We start from the raw sequence: 24,195 nt of genomic DNA, 5'->3' as shown, positions 1-24,195 counted from the left end.
GCAATGAAAATGAACAAACTGCAACTGTACACAACAACATGGATGAATCTCACAACCAGATACAGAAGGGTCTATATTTTATGATTCCATTCATATAAAATTTGTGACAACAAAAATCACTAACCCATGATGTTAAATGTTAGAATTACAACTGAAGAGCAGATCTGTCATTTGAAGGGGTCATGAGGGCAATTCTGGAGTTCTCAGTCTTGGCATTGGTTTGTTTTCATGCTGGTTGTGTGGACATGCTCATTTTGTGAAAATTTATCTAGCTGTACACTTTTTTGTTTCTTTTACTTTTCATTTACATTAAAAATTATTGAACACTTGTTAAACACATGCCCTCTAAAACTTGTGAAGGTACTAGATGAATGGAGAAAACAATGCATATGTAAGTATGTAAACAAATGTGGAATTACAGATTATGATTTCCTGAAAGAAATCATAACAAGATACAATGATAGAGATAATGAAAGAAGGAATCTACCTAAATAAGGTGGTCAAAGAAGGGGCTTCTCTGAGACCTGGAGGATGAAAAGGAGTCAGTGATACTAAAAGTAGAGGCACACAACCCCGGGACTTCAGTAGTTGTTTTGAGTAAAGAAATAGAATTTAGTGGGTTTACAGTAAAAGGACAGGCAGACACAGGGTACAACTGGGGAATTGGTGTCATGAAAATTGGGACAGGAGGAAAGGGGATGGAAAGAAGTAGGATTTTCACTTACAGTTGCAAATAGTGGAGGGACCAAAATGGAGTTTTGCAAGAGGCTTGTCAACATCAGCATGAGAAGAGAATGATTGTGATATTAAAATAAAGGAAAATCTAGTTTAAAAGGAAGTGCATTCCTAGTTAATTATCAAAACCAAGGAAAATATGATCTTTTTAAGAGTTAAGTAATGGATGAGTTTCACATGCATTTCAGTGTGCTTCATGTAACGTGGGATATGTAAAAGCATATTTGCATATTAGAGAATTTTGATTCAGGCATTTGAAGATGGATGGCAAGTGGAACAGTGTTCATTCCAAACCCTTAGTGTCTCTAGCATTCCACTGGTCCCCCTCCCCAACACACAATAATTTCGTTATCACTCATTTCAGCTCTATCATTCTTACCTTTTGTTCCCTTCCTGCCTCATCCTTCCCCTCACCCTCAAATATTTCACTGAAAGTACTAAGCATTTTCATGTGTATCATCTTCTTTAATTTAATCCTTTTACAACCCTAACAATCTCATGTTTGTGGAGATGCCTATGGGGAAACTTTGGCTTAGAGAAGCCATATGACTTGCCTAAGGTCACAACCTAGACTCTTGACTCTAAGTAAAGTGCTTTTTCTGTTATGCCACTGAGACCTTCATCTCTTCCAAATCTACACATGATGGTGTTATTTTAAAATATTGTTATCCACATTATGAGTAATGAAACTGTGCTGTTGTTTATTAGATTTATAAAAGACATCTTCCTAGAAGGGCTGAGTTATATATATGAATATAGGCTATATATGTATAATATGTGAATATATTTCACTTTACACAGACTTGAAATCAATTATGTATATACAGAGCTTTAAAATTTTTAATAGCTTTTGAAGTAATTGGAACCTTCCTGAAATATATCCAGGATCTGATTATAATAGATAATTATCACTAATTTCATATGTCTTCTTAATTACTAAAAATTTGGAAGAAGAAAGGTACAACCTTGATTCAGATGATTAAAAAAATTGTAGTGGCCCAAGATCTCACGATAAATTAGGAGGTAAACCAAGTGATTATTCAGAGCTCAGCTTATTTCCTATTATTTGCCTTCCCTCTGACTCTATGTGTGTCTAATACCACTACCAATGAGTAAACATTGGGAAAATAGGAGATTAAACTCAAGAGTGCTTATTTTTTATCACTTGCTGGTCGGTTTGGAGAAACTAGGAACAAGATTTGGAGGAACTAGGAGATTAAGAAGATTCATTAAAATGAAGTTGATAGATTATAGATTTTAATCCGTTGTTTTTGAAAGTTAAGAGATAAGACATTTTTATTAAGGATGTACAACCTGCTTCTAAAATATCTGATAGTATTATATCTGTTTGAATTTTTATAATGACTCGTAAACTGGAACAGTATACTATCCAACAAAAGAATCTAGACTTTCTGGAAATGGAAAAGATCCCTAGTTGAATTAAATCTTATGGACAGGTAAAACAGAGTAGGTAATATATGGATGCTGATCATATTTCTCTTTGCCTGACATGTCATAAGGGGAAGGATAGATCAACAACTTATGGTTTCAGCCATTTCTGGCAGTGGCTGTAGCTGTTCATATGAGATGATGACAATTCACTTAGTTAATACTTTGTTAATACTTGGGAATTCTTCCTAGAATATCCTGACTTCTATTATGTATGGCATAAGAATAACTGTTTGGGGTGTTAGATGGGCCATAGGATGACTCCCAGGGTTGTAGTAATGTACCAGACTCCTTCATTAAGGCATTCGTTCAATCCCCAATTTTTCCTCACCTCTCTTTTATTTGCCATAGGGTGATTCTCATCAGTTTCGTGTCATGGCAGCTGTTCTTCGCCATTGTTTACTAATCGTAGGTCCAACTGAAGACAAAACAGAAGAGCTACACAGGTAGGTAACCTCTACTGATATTTCACTGAAAGACATAATAAGTTCTTATTGTTTTTATGCATCTAATTTTAATTGTTATAAACACAAGAAAGTGAAAATATTACAGTAAACTGGGTAGCTGGTAGGTCGGAAATCATTACTATGCCCTGATGAGAAATTTTCATTCTGTCTCCTTTGACTTTGTTATATTAAGCCCCAACAAGAGAAGAGAATTTGGCATTTGTTGCATTCAACAATAAAACCCAGAACAACGATAATAATAGCACACAGTTATTGAATACTGTGTGTGGCATTATGCTAAGTGCTTTATAAAGATTAACTTCTTTTAATCATCACACCAACCTTATGAGGTAGGTAATATTTTTCCCTTTCAATACATGATGAAACTGAGTCATAGAAAAATCAAGCAGTTTCTCCAAGATTGTTCAACCCTAATAAGTGAAAGAGCTTGGGGTTGAACCCTGATTTTAATTACTACACTTAAACTAATACTCTCACTATTTTCATTGTAAGAGTATTTACCAAAAAGTATATCTTAAGCAACATTAATTAAATTTTAAAAACTTATTATAAGAATTGGGCCACAGTCTCAAGTATTAATATATAAAAAATAGTTCAATTTTTGTGACTTGCCTATTAGAGCTATTATGGACCGCTGTTAAAAGTTATCATTCTCGGGGCTTCCCTGGTGTCACAGTGATTAAGAATCCACCTGCCAATGCAGGGCACATGGGTTTGAGCCCTGGTCCAGGAAGATCCCACATGCCACAGAGCAACTAAGCCCAGGCACCACAACTACTGAGGCTGTGCTCTAGAGCCCATGAGCCACAACCACTGAGCCTGGGCTCTAGAGCCCCCGTGTCACAACTACTGAGCCTGTGCTCTAGAGCTGAGAGCCACAACTACTGAAGCCCCTGCACCTAGAGCCCTTGCTCCGCAACAAGAGAAGCCACTGCAATGAGAAGACTGTGCATAGCAACGAAGAGTAGCACACGCTTGCCGCAACTAGAGAAAGCCCACGCACAGCAATGAAGACCCAATGCAGCCAAAAATAAACAAATAAATAAATTTACTTTTAAAAAAAAGTTATCGTTCTCTGAGAACAGCTGAAGCAGTATTAATGCATCTTTTTAGTTCTCTTACTATTTTGTATCAGATTTCTAGTAACAAGACCTCTGACTTTAACATGAGATTGCTCATGGCACTTTATTCTATAAGAACACAAATGGCATTTTAAACAATTCAAATAAATTTCAAATCTGCAAACAAATAACTTTGGCATTAAGTCTGCTTTACAAATAATTTAAAACTGAGTTCTTCTAATAGTAGAAATTACCTTTTGTGCATTTATAGTATTCTGTTTTCCAAAATATGGCTTAAATAAAACTATAGAAATACAACCAGAGTATAAAATGAAACATACCCTTGTTCTTTTTCAGTCATACCCATATTATTTTACTTATGATTGGCAGTTTATTATTTGATATTGTACTGAGTTTGTTGGTAGGTTATCTTTATGTACTCTGCCCTGCAAGCCTTCAAAAGATTGTTTTCTTCAAAATTAAAAAGTATACTTCTTTCTGCAGCTACAGATCAAAATTTCCTTTAATTTTCTTGAAGCTGTGTCTTTAAAAATAATCAGATTAACTGCAATAAATCATATCCTCTAAAAAGATTTTATTAAGCATTTTTGTCTGACTAATCTTTCATAATCAAGAGACACTAGAAATCTAGCTATTAAAACTTAAAACTACAAGAAAATGGGTTTATAATCCCAGGTATAAATGTATGTATGTATGTATGTATGTATGTATTTATTTTGGAAATTACATATCACAAGTTAAATGGCATTCATACAAGGGTGTGAGAAGAAAGTGTTTTCATGGGAATTGTTACAGTAGTCACAAAAACATTGCTAAGGCTTTCTCTGAAGAATGAATTTAATATTTTAAAACAGTACCCAGTATTCGTCAAAAGAGAGCAAAACTGTATAGAGGTTTTAACACTCAGATTTTTTTAAAGTACAGATTTCTTTATTTTACTTTCTGATGATATTTGCTTTAAATATTTATTTTTCTTAAATAAATTTAAAAGATATTTTTCTTTAAATTTACTTCTATAAGGTGCTCTGATAAAATATCTGTTAGCTACACTGTAAATAAGAAGGAATACCCCTAGAGCCATAGACAAGATTTATATGTATTGCTAAAAGGCTTTCCTGGGAGATTGAGGTTGCTGCTGACATGACAGTTTATCTGGACTGTCCCTGCATGTCCCTTTAATCAGAATTAAAGTGATTAGTATCATTTGAGCAGTAATGACTCTAAGCTAATCCATTTAAATGCAGAAAAAATACTATACCAACCTCAAAGGGCTATTTTAAGAACCTTACTAGAATTGTAATATCTACTAAACTCTGTCCATTTGTAGTGACCCTGAAAAGAGTTTGTGTGTGTGTGTGTGTGTGTGTGTGTGTGTTTAAGGCATCATTTAAAAAATAATCAGAATGTTTCAAGGTAACATCTCATTCCTTTTTTTTTTTTTTTTTTTTGCGGTATGCGGGCCTCTCACTGTTGTGGCCTATTCCGTTGCGGAGCACGGGCTCTGGATGCACAGGCTCAGCGGCCATGGCTCACGGGCCTAGCCACTCCACAGCATGTGGGATCTTCCCAGGCTGGGGCATGAACCCATGTCCCCTGCATTGGCAGGTGGACTCTCAACCACTTCGCCACCAGGGAAGCCCCATTCCATTTCTTAAAGTTAATTTCTAAGTTTGTGTTTTGCTTTTTTTTTTTAAAGGAAAAATGTAATGAAAGAGGTAAACCTAGATAGTGTGGTGTATGGTTATGCATTGTCATCAAACTCAAAGGGTTGTAATAATGATTAAATGAGAAATTAGTAAAGCCATCCATCCCTGGCACTGAGTAAGCTCTCAGTAAATGGAGGAGGAGCTGCTACTGCCACTGCCACAACACTGCAGCCACTGCTACTTCTGTTACTATTATTATAAGAGCATATTAGCTTTTAGATCCAATATTTAGTTCTAAAGATCTTTTTTAAAGTTTATTGAATTTTTTTAACATCTTTATTAGAGTATAATTGCTTTACAATGGTATGTTAGTTTCTGCTTTATAACAAAGTGAATCAGCTATATATATACATATATCCCCATATCTCCTCCCTCTTGCATCTCCCTCCCACCCTCCCTATCCCACCCCTCTAGGTGGTCACAAAGCACTGAGCTGATCTCCCTGTGCTATGCACCTGCTTCCCATTTGCTATCTATTTTACATTTGGTAGTATATATAAGTCCATGCCACTCTCTCACTGCGTCCCAGCTTACCCTTCCCCCTCCCCATGTCCTCAAGTCTGTTCTCTACGTCTGCATCTTTATTCCTGTCCTGCCCCTAGGTTCTTCAGAACCATTTTTTATGTTGTCTTAGATTCCATATATATGTGTTAGCATACAGTACTTGTTTTTCTCTTTCTGACTTACTTCACTCTGTATGACAGACTCTAGGTCCATCCACCTCACTACAAATAACTCAGTTTCATTTCTTTTTTATGGCTGAGTAATATTCCATTGTATATGTGTGCCACATCTTCTTTATCCATTCATCTGTTGATGGACACTTAGGTTGCTTCTATGTCCTGGCTATTGTAAATAGAGCTGCAATGAACATTGTGGAAGTTTATTGAATTTTGATGTTTTGTTTAGGAAGCTATTTCTTTGTATATATTGCGATTGTGTAGTGCAATCTGTTTTCTGTTAATCTAAGATTTTCTCAAGCCAGATGCTTGGTAGGCATGTCAGGAGCCTGTTAGGGTGCTCTAGGAGATGAGTGAGTCAAAAAATGGCTTAGCATCGGGCTTCCCTGGTGGCGCAGTGGTTGAGAGTCCGCCTGCCAATGCAGGGGACACGGGTTTGTGCCCCGGTCCGGGAGGATCCCACATGCCGCAGAGCAGCTGGGCACGTGAGCCATGGCCGCTGAGCCTGCACGTCCGCAGCCTGTGCTCCACAACGGGAGAGGCCACGGCAGTGAGAGGCCCGCATACCGCAAAAAAAAAAGAGTTCACAAAGATAGCTGACCTGGATGTCAACTTCCTTTCCACTAATCAGCATCTTATATAGTTTCTACAATCTATTCTATTTCATTTCCTTTCGTCTATACTTAATGGTAATAAGTAAATTGTTGGTATGATCCACCTTTTTGGCTCCATTAAAGGACATCCTAATTCTGTCCAACTCTAATATCTGCCTGAGAGTATTTTGAGCCCTCTTGTCCATAATCAGTAAGCTTATGCATAAACACTTAGCCAAAAAAAAGTTACATGTGTATGTGGTTGTGATTTTGTTTTATTTGGAGAGAAGGGGAAAGATGGGGATGGCCTATACACTAGAGAAGAAAGGAGAGGGGAGGACCAGATCTGATTTAATTTCTTGCAGATTTTCACCCTAATTTCTTTCACTCAACACATTGGCATCTACAAAGCTTTTTTTTTTTTTTTTACCCAAAAGAGCCAGTGTATATTTAAAAAGTACGTACCTCCCTGGAGATTGGTTCAAGAAGGTGGAGTAGAAGGACGTGCGCTCACTCCCTCTTGTGAGAGCATGGGAATCACAACTAACTGCTGAACAATCATCGACAGGAAGACACTGGAACTCACCAAAAAAGATACCCCACATCCAAAGACAAAGGAGAAGCCACAATGAGATGGTAGAAGCGCCGCAATCACAATAAAATCAAATCCCATAACTGCTGGGTGGGTGACTCACAAACTGGAGAACACTTATACCACAGAAGTCCACCCACTGGAGTGAAGGTTCTGAGCCCCACGTCAGGCTTCCCAACCTGGGATCTGGCAACGGGAGGAGGAATTCCTAGAGAATTAGACTTTGAAGGCTAGTAGGATTTGATTGCAGGACTTCGACAGGACTGGGGAAACAGAGACTCCACTCTTGGAGGGCACAGACAAAGTGTACGCATCGACACCCAGGGGAAGGAGCGGTGACCCCATAGGAAACTGAACCAGACCTACCTGCCAGTGTTAGAGGGACTCCTACAGAGGTGGGGCATGGCTGTGGCTCACCATGAGGTCAAGGACACTGGCAGCAGAAGTTCTGGGAAGTACTTCTTGGCGTGAGCCCTCCCACAGTCCGCCATTAGCCCCACCAAAGAGCTGGGTAGGCTCCAGTGTTGGGTCGCATCAGGCCAAACAACCACAGGGAGGGAACCCAGCCCCACCCATCAGCAGACAAGCAGATTAAAGTTTTACTGAGCTCTGCCCACCAGAGCAACACCCAGCTCTACCACCACCAGTCCCTCCCATCAGGAAACCTGCGCAAGCCTCTTAGATAGCCTCATCCACCAGAGGGCAGAAGCAGGAAAAACTACAGTCCTACAGCCTGTGGAACAGAAACCACATTCACAAAAAGATAACATGAAAAGGCAGAGGGCTATGTACCAGATGAAGGAACAAGATAAAACCTCAGAAAAACAACTAAATGAAGAGGAGATAGGCAACCTTCCAGAAAAAGAATTCAGAATAATGAGAGTGAAGATGATCCGGGACCTTCGAAAAAGAATAGAGTCAGAGATTGAGAAGATGCAAGAAATGTCTAACAAAGACCTAGAAGAATTAAAGAACAAACAAACAGAGATGAACAATACAATAACTGAAATGAAAAATACACCAGAAGGAATCAATAGCAGAATAGCTGAGGCAGAAGAACAGATAGAAGACCTGGAAGACAGAACGGTGGAATTCACTGTTGTGGAACAGAATGAAGAAAAAAGAATGAAAAGAAATGAAGACAGCCTAAGGGACCTCTGGGACACCATTAAATGCACCAACATTCACATTAAAGGGGTCACATAAGGAGAAGAGAGAGAGAAAGGACCCGAGAAAATATTTGAAGAGATTATAGTTGAAAACTTCCCTAACATGGGAAAGGAAATAGCCACCCAAGTCCAGGAAGCGCAGAGAGTCCCAGGCAGAATAAACCCAAGGAGAAACAGGCCAAGACACACAGTAATCAAACTGACAAAAATTAAAGACAAAGAAAAATTATTGAAAGCAGCAAGGGAAAAACGACAAATAACATACAAGGGAACTCCTATAAGGTTAACAGCTGATTTTTCAGCAGAAACTCTACAAACCAGAAGGGAGTGGCATGACATATTAAAAGTGATGAAAGGGAAGAAATTACACCCAAGATTACTCTACCCGGCAAGGATCTCTATCAGATTCGATGGAGAAATCAAAAGCTTTACAGACAAGCAAAAGCTAAGAGAATTCAGCACCACCAAACCAGCTCTACAACAAATGCTAAAGAAACTTCTCTATGCGGGAAACACAAGAGAAGAAAAAGACCCACAAAAACAAACCCAAAACAATTAAGAAAATGGTCATAGGAACATACATATCGATAATTACCTTAAATGTGAATGGATTAAGTGCTCCAACCGAAAGGCACAGGCTTGCTGAATGGATACAAAACCAAGACCCATATATATGCTATCTACAAGAGACCCACTTCAGACCTACGGACACATGCAGACTGAAAGTGAGGGGATGGAAAAAGATATTCCATGCAAATGGAAATCAAAAGAAAGCTGGAGTCACAATACTCATATCAGATAAAATACACTTTAAAATAAAGAATGTTACAAGAGACAAGGAAGGACACTATATAATGATCAAGGGATCAATCCAAGAAGAAGATACAACAATTATAAATATATATGCTCCCAACATAGGAGCACCTCAATACATAAGGCAACTGCTAACAGCTATAAAATAGAAAATCAACAGTAAGACAATAATAGTGGGGGACTTTAACACCTCACTTACACCAATGGACCGATCATCCAGATAGAAAATTAATAAGGAAACACAAGCTTTTGTTTGTTTGATTGTTTTTTTTTTTTTTTTGCGGTAGCGGACCTCTCACTGTTGTGGCCTCTCCAGCACAGGCTCCAGACGCGCAGGCTCAGCAGCCATGGCTCACGGACCCAGCCGCTCCACGGCACATGGGATCTTCCCATACCAGGGCACAAACCCGTGTCCCCTGCATCAGCAGGCGGACTCTCAACCACTGCGCCACCAGGGAAGCCCGGAAACACAAGCTTTAAATGACACAATAGACCAGATAGATTTAATTGATATTTATAGGACATTCCATCCCAAAACAGCAGATTACACTTTCTTCTCAAGTGCACATGGAACATTCTCCGTGATAGATCACATCTTGAGTCACAAATCAAGCCTCAGTAAATTTAACAAAATTGGAATCGTATCAAGCATCTTTTCTGACCACAATGCTATAAGATTAGAAATCAATTACAGTGAAAAAGATGTAAAAAACAAACATATGGAGGCTAAACAATACGCTACTAAACAACCAAGAGATCACTGAAAAAATCAAAGAGGAAATCAAAAAATACCTAGAGACAAATGACAACGAAAACACGACGATCCAAAACCTATGGTACGCAGCAAAAGCAGTTCTAAGAGGGAAGTGTATAGCAATACAAGCCTACCTCAAGAAACAAGAGATATCTCCAGTAAACAATCTAACCTTACATGTAAAGGAACTAGAGGAAGAAGAACAAACAAAACCCAAAGTTAGTATAAGGAAGGAAATCATAAAGATCAGAGCAGAAATAAATGAAATAGAAACAAAACAATAGCAAAGATCAATAGAAGTAAAAGCCGCTTCTTTGAGAAGGTAAACAAAATTGATTAACCATTAGCCAGACTCATCAAGAAAAAGAGGGAGAGGACTCAAATCAATAAAATTCGAAGTGAAAAAGGAGAAGTTACAACAGACACCACAGAAATACAAAGCATCCTAAGAGACTACTACAGGCAACTCTATGCCAGTAAAATGGACAACCTGGAAGAAATGGACAAATTCTTAGAAAGGTATAACCTTCCACATCTGAACCACAAAGAAATAGGAAATATGAACAGACCAATCACAAGTAATGAAATTGAAACTGTGACTAAAAATCTTCCAACAAACAGAAGTCCAGGACCAGATGACTTCACAGGTGAATTCTGTCAAAAATTTAGGGAAGAGGTAACACCTATCTTTCTCAAACTCTTCCAAACAATTGCAGAGGAAGGAACACTCCCAAACTCATTCTATGAGGTGACCATCACCCTGATACCCAAACCAGAGAAAGATACTGAAAGAAAAGAAAATTACAGACCAATATCACTGATGAATATAGGTGCAGAAATCCTCAACAAAATACTAGCAAACAGAATGCAACAGCACATTAAAAGGATCATACACCATGATCAAGTGGGATTTATCCTAGGGATGCAAGGATTCTTCAATATACGCAAATCAATCAATGTGATACACTATATTAACAAATTGAAGAATAAAACCCATATGATCATCTCAATAGATGCAGAAAAAGCTTTTGACAAAATTCAACACCCATTTAGGATAAAAAGTCTCCTGAAAGTGGGCACAGAGGGAACCTACTTCAACATAATAAAGGCCATATATGACAAACCCACAGCAAACATCATTCTCAATGGTGAAAACCTGAAAGCATTTCCTGTAAGATCAGGAACAAGACAAGGATGACCACTCTCACCACTGTTTTTCAACATAGTTTTGGAAGTCCCAGCCATGGTAATCAGAGAAGAAAAAGAAATAAAAGGAGTATGAATTGGAAAAGAAGTAAAACTGTCACTGTTTGCAGATGACATGATACTATACATACAGAATCCTAAAGATGCCAGCAGAAAAGTACTAGAGCTAATGAATTTGGTAAAGTTGCAGGATACAAAATTAATGCACAGAAACCTCTTGCATTCCTATACACTAATGATGAAAAATCTGAGAGAGAAATTAAGGAAACACTCCCATTTATCATTGCAACAAAAAGAATAAACCTAGGAATAAACCTACCTAAGGAGACAAAAGACCTGTATGCAGAAAAGTATAAGACACTGATGAAAGAAAGTAAAGCTGATACAAACAGATGGAGAGATATACCATGTTCTTGGATTGGAAGAATCAATATTGTGAAAATGCCTATACTACCCAAAGCAATCCACAGATTCAGTGCAATCCCTATCAAATTACCAATGGCATTTTTTACAGGACTAGAAAAAAAAATCCTAAAATTTGTATGGAGACACAGTAGACCTCGAATAGCGAAAGCAGTCTTGAGGGAAAAAAACAGAGCTGGAGGAATGAGACTCCTTGACTTCAGACTATACTACAAAGCTACAGTAATCAAGACAATATGGTACTGGCACAAAAATAGAAATATACATCAATACAACAGGATAGAAAGCCCAGAGATAAACCCACACACCTGTAGTCAATTAATCTATGACAAAGGAGGCAAGGATACACAATGGAGAAAAGACAGTCTCTTCAATAAGTGTTGCTGGGAAAACTGGAGAGCTACATGCAAAAGAATGAAATTAGAACACTCCTTAACACCATACACAAAAATAAACTCAAAATGGATTAGGGACCTAAATGTAAGACTGGACACTGTAAAACTCTTAGAGGAAAACAGAGGAAGAACACTCTGACATAAATCACAGCAAGATCTTCTTTGATCCACCTCCTAGAGTAATGGAAATAAAAGCAAACGGGACCTAATGAAACTTAAAAGCGTTTGCAAAGCAAAGGAAACCATAAACAACACGAAAAGACAACCCTCAGCATGGTAGGAAATATTTGCAGATGAATCAATGGACAAAGGATTAATCTCCAAAATATATAAACAGCTCATGCAGCTCAATATCAAAAAAACAACCCAATCTAAAAATAGGCAGAAGACCTAAATAGACATTTCTCCAAAGAAGACATACAGATGGCCAAGAAGCACATGAAAAGCTGCTCAACATCACTAATTATTAGAGAAATGCAAATCAAAACTACAATGAGGTATTACCTCACACCGGTTAGAATGGGCATCATCAGACAATCTACAAACAACAAATGCTGGAGAGGGTGTGGAGGAAAGGGAACCCTCTTGCACTGTTGTGGGGAATGTAAATTGCTACAGCCACTATGGAGCACAGTATGGAGGTTTCTTAAAAAACTGAAAATAGAATTACCATATGACCCAGCAATCCCACTACTGGGCATATACCCAGAGAAAACCATAATTCAAAAAGACACATGCACCCCAATGTTCTTTGCAGCACTATTTACAATAGCCAGGTCATGGAACAGCCTAAATGCCCATCGACAGACGAATGGATAAAGAAGATGTGGTACATATATACAATGGAATATTACTCTGCCATAAAAAGGAATGAAATTGGGTCATTTGTAGAGACGTGAATGGACCTAGAGACTGTCATACAGAGTGAAGTAAGTCAGAAAAACAACTATCGTATATTAATGCATATATGTGGAACCTAGAAAAATGGTACCGATGAACCAGTTTGCAGGGCAGAAATAGAGACACAGACGTAAGAACAAATGTATGGATACCAAGGGGGGAAGGGTGGTGGTGGTGTGATGAATTGGGAGATTGGGTTTAACATATATACACTAATAATGTATAAAATGGATAACTAATAAGAACCTGCTGTATAAAAAAATAAATAAAATTTAAAAATTAAAAAAAAAGTACTTACCTCCCTGCTTTTTTTTGTTGTTCTTTGTTTAAACCAGTTCATTTTATCTCACATATTTAAGGGGACAGTTTAGTACCTAATGACACCTCATTACAGTGCTAAGCATAATGTCTGTTTTTTCTAGCTTTATTGAGACATAATTGGCATATGACATTGTATACATTTAAGGTGTACAGTGTGTTGATTTGATACACCTATTGCAAAATGTAAAATGTAAAAAAGTAAGCATGTCTTACATATGGCAGACTTCTAATAAATGTTTGAAAATTGGACCATTTCATTTTGGTATATATTTATTAACTGAGCACTTACTATGTGTCAGGCACTATGTTGAGCTCTAGAGGCAAGGAAGGTGAATACAGTATAATCTTTGTTCTCCAGGGCTTACCAACTAGGGGGTAAAAGAGGCTGCTAAGTGAATAAGTGCACTTGTTTTGATGAGTGTTGTGTTAGACATAAACAAGCTTACATAGGTATACAGAAAAAGGAGAGTTCGGAGAGATTGAGTAGAGGGTTTTTTTCTTTTCTTTTTTTTTTTTGTTAGTAAAGCTCTTAGCTCTTTAACCTAATGCTCACTGTGAATAACAGTTATCTAGGTGAACAGATATTATCTGAACTATAGCTGAGTACCATGCTATGTTCTTGAAGGATTCCACACCATAGTGCATAGTCTGGAGGAACAGAGTATAAATGGGGAAACAAGACATGAATATTATGAAAAGTTAAATAACAATCAAGAAAAGAATAGAAGAGATGTCACAAGATAGTTTTTGAGTAGTTTCCCAGTAAATTAATTATCCAAATAATAATTGCTAATAGAATTCAGATAACATGCTCACTATGGTCTAGCATGATGAGGAAAGTCTTCCTCACTCATACTGTACCTGTTCTCCATCCTCATCCAGACCTCTGGTCCCCTGGTGATTCCTTTTTCTCCTACCTGTAAGCCTCCTTAAGGTTTCCTTTCTTCCCTCTCTATTCTAAAGCATTGGTTCATCATTTGGTTCACCTCTCTCTACTCCTTAATTGTCCTGTCCTGCCAGTGTTCAAGCACCTAACCCCAGATCTGTCAGACCACCTTCTTTCTCCAGTTCTAAACTCAAGCTGCTCTGTCCTGTGGGAAAATTTTACCTAACCTGACAGATTGGTCCATCCTTTCCACTCCACGCAGAGTTATTTTTCAAAAAGTAACTCTCTGCTTAGAATCTTCTTGTGGCTCCCCTCTGTCTTTATGATTAAGAGCAAACTTCTTTTGTCACTATGCATTTATTAATGATTCACAAACGCATTTGTTTTTCTGGCTTCTGCACAACTCTGGTTTAAGGTCATCAGTAACCCATTTGGCCGTAACGTGTATCTCATCACGGCAATCCCCCTTCCCCACTCTACACACTCATACACACACTTTTTTTGTCTTAATGCCTACTAAGGCCCTGTCCTTTAGAGGCCTTGTCCTTTGCTTTAGACTTAGGAACCTGTTTTCATTTCCCCACAGATACCATATTCTCTTATTCTTCCAGATATTTGCTGTTCCCTGCTATAGTATAGTATGTCTCCTGTTCAAAAGCTCCTTAATAGCTGCCATTTACTATGTACCAGGCAGAGTGCTTTGCATGCCTTTTTTCATTTAATCCTCACATCAACCTGATGGGATAAATTTATTTCCCTTTACTTTAGAATTAAGGACACCAAGGCCTAGAATAGGTCATGTAATTTGCCCAAGGCATGCTTTCCTAGGAGGCAACTTAGAATTCAACCCATTGCTCTACAAATTATGTTATGCTGTCTTCTCTTAGGAAAAGGAGCATATTTTATTTATTTTTGTATACTTAGCATCTAGCACAAGGCATAGTAAATATTTGTTGAGAATAAAGTGAGACTTGAGCTAATCTTAAAGAATGAGACCATTCTAAACAGGAGAAAACATGGACAAATATAGAAATGAGACTATGTCTACAGCACACTTAGAGAACAATGACCAGGTCCCTATGGGTTAACACTTTGCCACCTGGATTTGCTGCTCCAGTCTTCTCTTGCCCTTTGCAATAAACCTCCTCTAGGTATCGACTATCTGATTCGTCTACTATTCTCTCTTGAATCTAGTCTACTCAGGTTTTAGTCCCACTACTGCACCAGAATGGCTATTATTAAGGTCACCTCTGTGTTGCTAAATCCAGTGGACATTTCTCAGTTGTCATCTTACTTGATCTGTCCACATCATTTGACCACAGGTGATCACTCCATTCTTACTGATATACTTTCTTCCAGGATACCATCCTATCTTGGTTTCCCTCCTACCTCACTAGTTGTAATTTCTTCCTCTCCCACTCAGCCTCTGGATGGTAGAGTGCCCCAGGCCTATCTCTCATAGTCTCTCAGTCCACACTCCTTCACTGATCTAATCCAGTCTTGGTCTTTAAATACCATCTACATGCTAATGACTCCTCAGTTTATATCTCTAGTCCAGATCTCCCTCCCTGATCTCCCGACTCTTACAATTAACTTCCTGTTAACATCTCCATTTGGAAGTATAACAGACATTCCAAACTTAACATATCCAAGATTAAACTCTTACTCTTCCCCTAAAATGTTGCTTCTCCTGCAGTGTTTCCCATTTCAATTTATGGCAACTCTAGCTTTCCACTTGCTAAGGCTAGATACGTTGGATTCTCACACCCCACAACTAGCCTATCAGGAAATCTTCAGAATGTATCCAGGTCTGACCACTGCACTGTTACCACCATGTTCATTCACCTGAGTTATTATAATAACACCCTAACTGGTTGGTCTTCCTCACCTTTGACATCCTACTAGTTGTTCTCAACACAGTAGCCAGAGTGATCCTTTTAACATAAGAATAGAGTATATTACTATGCCAAACCCTGTAGTGGTTCCCCATTTCATTCAGGATAAAAACTAAAGTAATAATAGCCTGTAAAACCAATCTGGCCCCCTGTTACCCAGCTGAGCTCCTGTCCCCCTCCTCGCCCTGTGTGTGGTGGTTCAGCCACACCAACTTCATTGCAGTTCTTCATACATGCCACTGCTCCTGCCCTGGGGCCTTTGCTCCTGCCCTTCTTCCTGGAACGCCCTTTCCGCATGTAGTCACAGGGCTCACTCCCTAACTTCCTTTAAGTCTTTGCTTAAATGACACCATCTCAGTGAGGTCTGTTCAGACTACCCTATTCAAAATTACAACTCACATGTCCTGTTTTACCCTCCTGAATTTTACCCTCAGACCATTTATCACCTTCTATTCAATTAACTATTTTTTTGTTTGTTTACTTTTTTTTTTTTTTTTTTTGCGGTACGGCGGGCCTCTCACTATTGTGGCCTCTCCCGTTGCGGAGCACAGGCTCCAGACGCGCAGGCTCAGCGGCCATGGCTCAGGGGCCCAGCCGCTCCGCGGCATGTGGGATCTTCCCGGACCGGGGCACGAACCCCTGTTCCCTGCATCAGCAGGCAGACTCTCAACCACTGTGCCACCAGGGAAGCCCTGTTTGTTTACTTTTAATTGACTGTTCTCTACATGCTAGAAAATAAGCTCCAGAAGGGCAGGGATTTATTTCTATTTTCTTCGTAATACCTGCCTAAAAAATGCCTGGCATAAGTAATCAATAAATAATTACTGAACTGAGTTAGACTAAAGTAAACTTAGGTATTTACATGTGAAAATCTTTTGGAGATCTTGAGGTTCATTTAAGTAGATTTTCCAGCCATGAAAAACGATATGTGAGCCCCAAATGTAAAGAGGATACATTTTACATTTGACCAGGAAAGTTTGCCAATAGCTGTAGGTCTGCTTGTACTGTTATCATGCTCCTTAGTGTCACCTGGTATTAAATTGTTTAGCCCCTCGATTGATACAGGCCTGGATTTTAGGTTGCCTTCCTTCTCCCACAACTACCAAGGCTTTAATCAGAGCATTAAGGAGCTCTAAATAGGCCCTGCTTTTGAATCTGCATATCAGGAGGGGGCTGGGACTATGAGTGGGAGGATGTCATGTCCCAGTGATTAATGATCTCTAGGAAGCTGAAAAGGGGAGAGTAATATACACAGTATTTCTACCCCCTGGAGTAGGAATGCAAACACCATTGTGCAGATCTGTGCATAGTCACTGACTTCCTGGTAGCTGGAGAATTTCATACACTCTTCTACCACAAATAAAACTGTCAGAGAGGTGACAGCTCAGAAAGCTGGCTTTCCTTACTTAAAAAGAATAGCTCAAACACAGTGAGCCAGAAAATTAATTTTGTAGTTGTTTGGGAACCCAGTTGTTCAATAAGAAACGAGAAAATGGGAACTTTTCTTGCAAAGCTTAAAACCTCCAAATATTTGTTGAATCAAACTCTACATTTGGTTTCTTAAATTTACGAAATTCCTGGAAACTGCTTATTTTAAATGAATTTAAAGGGAAGCATTCCTTTATAATGAAATGCATTGCCTTAAACTTTTCAGTGTGGTCTCTATGGTAGATTCAGAGAATCATACTACTGGTGGACTCCAGCCTATTGCTCTATGTGTTGAAAAAAAACTAACATTTCAAAGTGGCTTTTACAGTTGTAGAAAGTAATTCTAAGGTAGAGTTCTATTTTTCTTTTAACCCCAGTGAATCTATGATATTTAATAACAGTTTCCAAATGCTTAAGTCAGAAGTGCAATATTTTTATCTATAGATCAGGAACTACAGATGTTTGCCAAAATTTTAAAAGGAAAGTTTGAGGGAAAAGCATTGTATTTCAGCCAATTGCGATTATTTACAAATAATCAAAATTAGAAACTTTGTTGAAGAGTAGTAGTAGTAATAGCAGCAGCAGCAGCAGCAGCAGCAGCAGCAGCAGTAGTAGTAGCAATAGTAGATTCTTAGTGGGGACAACCAAATAACTTGTATTTTACCAGGAACCATTCATTTATAGGACTTGTTAAATTATTTTTGTTCTTGGTTCTGATTTTTTGGTGCCCTTTACATTACCAGTTATTGTTCTCCATTGTCTACTTTTTCAACTTTGAGTTCTTATGAATTTTTTTTCCCGTAATATAAAAAGAAAGAAGAGAAATATTCATTCTTGGGGAAATGCAGCCACACTTCAGGGTAAAGGAGAGAAAATATTTTGTATTTTATTTCTGTTTTGTTGTTGTTTATTTTGTTTTATATTTAAGGGTGTCACGATAATCTAAATTAAAAGGAACTACTATGGGCTAAATTAAGACAGCATCAGTTAGATTAAGCCCTGAATTTGGTTTCCAAGTGGTTAGACTTTTAAATTGTATTTGCAAGAGTTTATTTTTAGTCAGGATGCAGTTATTTTTAGATCTGCTTCTCTGTCACTAGGAAATGTAATGCCTGTCTCTCCATTGTTGTTTATCAGGAAGTTCTGAGGCACAGGCTTTTAAGATCCAGTTAGCACAGAACACCACCTCTCCTTTTAAAAGAAAAAATATGAAATAATGCATGAAGGAAAATATATGAATTGAGAGCATGTCTAATTTTTAAATTGTTAGTGTCAATTAAACACTAACAATTTTAATTTTAATCTCTTATACACTGAGCAACGGAACAAGATTTTTAGGGAATACCAAAAAATACAAGGTTTGGGTTCCCCCTACTGGTGTGCATCCCAGGCTCATTATGTCATTAATACATAGAAAGAAAGGCCTAGGGGGATAGAGATTCGAAGTAGCTATGTTGGCCTCTTTTAAAGAAATCTGGGGACAAGAGAAGGAGAAAAAGCACCATTTACCATTTTCTGCAAATGTCTTATGAAATAAGGGATGATCTAAAAATTGTATTTCTATATCTAGAAAGGACAAAATTTAATCCTACAATATTTGGTTTTTAATGTTGTTGCCTCTGTGATAAGCTGCTTATATACAGTGTTTCTCAAATGCTTTATGTTGTAATCTAAGGAATAATAAGACACCAGTGGATCCACAAAAGGATTTAAAATCCCAAGGAAAAACTGCAAATCTAGTATTGTATCATAATAAAATTAAAGAGCTAGTGTTAAAGCTCACTAATTCCTATTTTAGCATTTCAGAAAGTGACATGACATCATGATTGTGTGTGTCCATTTAACATCTGTTCTTTCTAATTTGTCATGTGTGTATTTGAAACAGTTCTCTTTATTTTCTGTTAGTCAGTAAATGCCAAATAATATTACAGGCTCATTTTGAAAAAGAAGAATTTTAATTGACTCCTAAAAGTCACTTCTGAACTTATTATGTTTGTGTTTTAAAGGACTAGTCAGTCAAATTAAAATATTGTCTTTTTAAATTGCTTTTCAGCAATGCAGTCAACCTTTTAAGCAATGTTCCAGTCTCTTGTTTGGATGTTCTCATTTGTCCATTAACCCATGAAGAAACAGCCCCAGAAGCAACGACGCTAGATGAACTGCCCAGTGATAAAACAGCTGAGAAAGAAACAGTTTTGAAAAATAATACCATGGTATACAATGGTATGAATATGGAGGCCATTCATGTTTTACTTAGTTTTATGGAGAAGAGAATAGACAAGGTAAGACTGATAAAATTGAGAAGATGCTTCTAAAGAATGTAATTGTACACACATACAGACATCACAGGATGTGATATTTGAATCTAAACTTTTTTTTATAGCTGACATCTTGAATAATTATTTATACTCCGGAAAGCATTTTACTGTAGTAAATGATAAATTGCTGAAACCAAGTGAATTTATTTGTTTAAAGCTGAAAATTGTGTTGATGCGACACCAAAATTGTGACTAGTGCCTGAAAACAAAGGAAAAAATAATTACTTTTCTATGTAGGTATTTTGTAAGTTCTAGAAGTAAAAATTATCTCCCCCCCCAAAACTTGATGATAACTACTTTCCATAACACCTAAAAGACATCTTTAAAAGAAAATTGTCAACTTTCCATTTGTTGTAAACTGCTTATTTTCTCTTTTCTGTCACTTGCTTTGTCGAGTATCTATATTAAAAGGCAGCAAGTTAGGATGGGTTGGTCATCAAAACCTTCACCTTGTTTAAGCCCATTTGCTGAGCCAGTGAGGGCCCTACAAAATGTAGAAAAATCTAGGAAGGATAAAAATGGGCATTAGTAAACATGAAGATAACTAATGAAATGGAAATATTTTTAGGAAAATAATTTTAAAAATAGTTTGTACAGCTTTGGTAACATAAAGTGTCTCCCTCTCAAAAAAAAAATAGTATTAATATACTCAGTTATATGAAGAAAAGTAAACTGTTAGAAACTAAACTAATGCAGCATGTATGGTTTTCTTTGTAGGGAAGCAGCTATAGAGAGGGTCTAACTCCAGTTCTCAGCTTATTAACAGAATGTTCCCGAGCCCATCGAAACATCAGAAAATTTCTCAAAGATCAGGTAACTGTTTAATGCATATTAACATCTCAAAGTTAATCTTATATGTGTTTTTTAACATAAAATTAATGAGTTGAATTCTTTCACAGCTGTTTTCTTTCAGAATGTCAGAAACTCAAAAAAGTTAGTGTTAAATCTTTGAAATCTTCCTAATCCAGAAATAAGTGACCCTGTCTATTTTTTTGAGTCATTCATTCACTTACTCAACAAATGTTTATTGAGATCTGTGTGCTGTATTCTAAGCATTGAAATACAAATGAAGTCTTTGCTTTGTGGAGTTTCCCTTATTGTAGGGGGACAAAAGGTAAACAAATAAATGTATGATGCAATGGCAAGTAGTGATCAGTGTTCGGAAGAAAGATACAGGGGAAGGGAAAACTTAAGGGAATAAGGAAGAGCCTCTCTGAGGAAATGACATTTGAACAGAAACTTGGATAAGTAAGGAAAGGATCTTTGAGAATATCTGGAAGAGGATATTCTCTGAGAATAGTTCTGAGAATATTCTGGAAGAGGAATGTACCAGACAGAATGAATTTAAAGTCCCTGGATGAGAGGATGCTTTGGTATGCTTAAGGAAAAGCAAGAAGGCTAGAGAACATTGTGCGAGGGGGAGAGTGGTAGATGAAGTAAAAGACGTAAGCAAGAACCATATAACGTAAGGTTGTATAGGACTTTTGATTTTCTTCTAAGTGAGAAGGGAAAGCATTGGACTGTTCTGAGAAGGGACGTGATGTGACCTCATTTATATTTAAAGATATTCTGGCTACTATATATAAGATAGACTAAAGGAGTGTGAGTAGATGTGAGGAGACCAGCCCAAAAGAGAGCTGATGATGAAGGTTTGGAGTAAGATCGTAGTAGTTGGAGTTCATGGTAAGAAGTCATCTTTCTACCTCTGCATCTACTGTCTGTCTGCATCTATCTGTACCCCCATGTCCTTTGTCTCCCCCCTCTATCACAAGGGATGAATTGTCCCTGCTTCCTTCTGTGGCCAGCCTCTGCGCTCATATCCTGGAGACCTTTCCCTCTCAACTCAAGAACTTTGCTCCTGCGTTTACTCCCTCTCTTTCTTCTTATATTAATCTTTTTTTTTTTTAATGTACTGGATCATTTTTGTCTGCACCCAAACACATCTTCCATCTTAAAAGCAGAAAAACCTTCCCTTAATCCCACTTCTCAAGCTGCCTCTCCATTTCTCTTCTCTTCTTTATGCAGTGTTCCTCAGGAGAGTTTTCTGTGCTCACCCGCTCTCTTCCTTTTACTCATTTTGATTCTCTTCCAAACCCACTGTAATTAGGTTTTCATGCTTTTCACTCTACTACAAAGGTGTTTGTCAAACATCATCAACCCGATATTGCCAAATCTAATAGTTCTCAAATCTTTTTTTTTATTCCCCGCTAACATTTTGATGTAATTAAGTATTCTCTCCTACTTGAAGTACCTTCTACACTTGGTGACTAGGACACAACAGGGAACTTCTTCTTTGCAGTGTTTGAGCTCCCCAAGGCAATATTATCTTTGTCTCCATTTCTACTCTCTTGTTGGTCTCATTCAACAGTCATGGTTTTGAAAGTCATCTATTCACTGATGACTCACAAATTTCTATCTCTACCCTTGACCTCTGACCCCTAAGCTCCAGACTTATATAACATACTGCCTACTCATCTCCTCCCCTTGGATGTGTAGTAGGTATCTTAAGTTTAACGTATCCCAAACTAATCTCTTGATTTCCCATCCCTCCCCACCCTCTGTCTTCCCCTTCTTCCCTCATTCACTACATGGTACCACCATTCACCCCATTGTTCATTTATTGCCATATAGAATTTCTCCTAATAAATTAACTAGATTCATTTTCCCCCATATGTTTATGGTCAAGATTTAATAAGCACTTTACTGTGTGTAGAGCACATTAATAGATATTGCTGATAAGGAGAAATTAGAAAGTAGGGACTCTTACCTTTGAAGAGTTGATAGTCTGTTGGAAGACTAGCTACCATCAAAGCATGAATAATCATTTAAGCAAAATAAATTAGTAAATTGATGAATTAAGGTCATTTCCAAGTTTGATTATTTTAAGACATTCTATCATGACTAGGAGGACTTGGTGGAGAATAATAAATGAAAATACTTTGTGTTCTGTATTTTAGCTTTTTCACAGAGGAGATCCACGTTCAACTAAACTGTTTAGATTTTGCCATCTCTAACCAGGATAGCCCCCCCAAAACCTGTTTGTTAAACAGATTATTTATATGAAGGTCTTGGACTATACATTATGTAGATACAAAAGATTGTGAGACCCACTCCTTATCCTCAAAGAAATATTACAGTACAGATAAAGAAGGAGACATGACAAGTAAAAGATAACTAAAGAAAGATACAAGGCACAATACAGAAATCAACTTTCTTTCTGAGGAAGATGCGCTATAGACTATGAGGATCAAGATGGGCAGAACTTAAAGTAACAGATGATTAACTTTGATAATAGTGTAAATGGAACCATGGCTAATTAATTATTGTGCCCCATAGTTAATACCTGATTAAATCCAACTCGTACATACCCAGAGTAAATTGGTCTTGAGTATTCAGTATTTGGGCAGGTAGAAAGAGAACAGATGGTAGAAATTACTGATTCAGGTTGGATTCATCTGGAGAGCTTATAGAAGAGATGAAGATTCTATGGATTTGAAAGAGGAACTGGACAAGATTTCTCAAAGAAAAGAAAAAATTTAATGGAGGGTAGTATTTGGGGGGAAATAGAAATGCTCCATACATATGCAGTTTGGGCATGATATGTAACAATAAAAACTACAAAATTTCACTTCAAAAACTTGTTAAGGAACCCAAAACATAGCTAAGAAAATTTTTGTGTGATAACCTTTATTAATAGATACTATACTCTGGAACTGTAGGTACAAACCACATGAAATCATTTGTTACATGTCTCATTCCTCTAGATATGGGAGATAAACTCAGTATGGTTGGCTGAATCAAATAATAAGAATTTATTGTGCAATTACTTTGTGCCTACCAGGCACAAAGAGCATTTTGCTCTATCCTACCAGAGATATTGAAACACGGATTCTATAAACACTTTGGGTAGATTACTCAGTTTTCTGAGATTTAGTTTCTGGTTTTTTTTCACAGCTGTATCTCCAGGGCCTCCAGTACCTCCTGATCCATGGTAGGCACTCAATATAGAAAGAGATAAGGAAGGAAGGAAGTCAGCTGAATGGATTAAATAAAAAATAATATACACATAAAGAGTCTGGTATAGTAAATTATAATTTGACTTTGTGTCTATCTTCATTTCCTAGCATAGTGCCTAGCTTATAGAAGGCACTTTTAAAAAGTTACTTGAATTAATTCATTCTTCCTTCAATCATCAAATATTTATCAAAACCTGTAATATGCTGGGCACTGAGAGCGGTACACAAAACAGAAAGAAATCCCTGCCCCCATGGAACTGACTTGTGGAAGAAGGCAGACAATAAAGAAAGAAATATATACTGTGTTAGGTGGTGATAAGTGCTATGAGGAAGATTAAAGCAGAGGGAGGGGGATAAAAAAAAGAGA

The 24,195-nt window shown here is 37.5% G+C and overlaps 1 protein-coding gene across 8 annotated transcripts in view; it reads left to right on the top strand.

The window, feature by feature from the left end:
- The window catches only part of RIC8B (RIC8 guanine nucleotide exchange factor B), a 121,893-nt gene that overhangs the window by 51,076 nt on the left and 46,622 nt on the right, over window positions 1-24,195 (top strand). For all 8 annotated transcript variants that reach the window (XR_014017095.1, XR_014017096.1, XR_014017097.1 and 5 more), the window contains exons 4-6: window positions 2,536-2,630; window positions 19,548-19,776; window positions 20,530-20,625. Coding sequence is in view for 3 of the 8 variants with exons in the window: in XM_081249655.1 (XP_081105781.1) it covers window positions 2,536-2,630; window positions 19,548-19,776; window positions 20,530-20,625 (420 nt within the window). In the remaining 5 variants the exon portion in view is untranslated. The remainder of the gene's footprint in view (window positions 1-2,535; window positions 2,631-19,547; window positions 19,777-20,529; window positions 20,626-24,195) is intronic.

Source organism: Mesoplodon bidens (assembly GCF_964165515.1).
Source record: "Mesoplodon bidens genome assembly, chromosome: 11".
Classification (NCBI taxonomy): domain Eukaryota; kingdom Metazoa; phylum Chordata; class Mammalia; order Artiodactyla; family Ziphiidae; genus Mesoplodon; species Mesoplodon bidens.
Note: the sequence above shows the minus strand (reverse complement) of the source record. Positions and strands in the feature narration are given on the sequence as shown.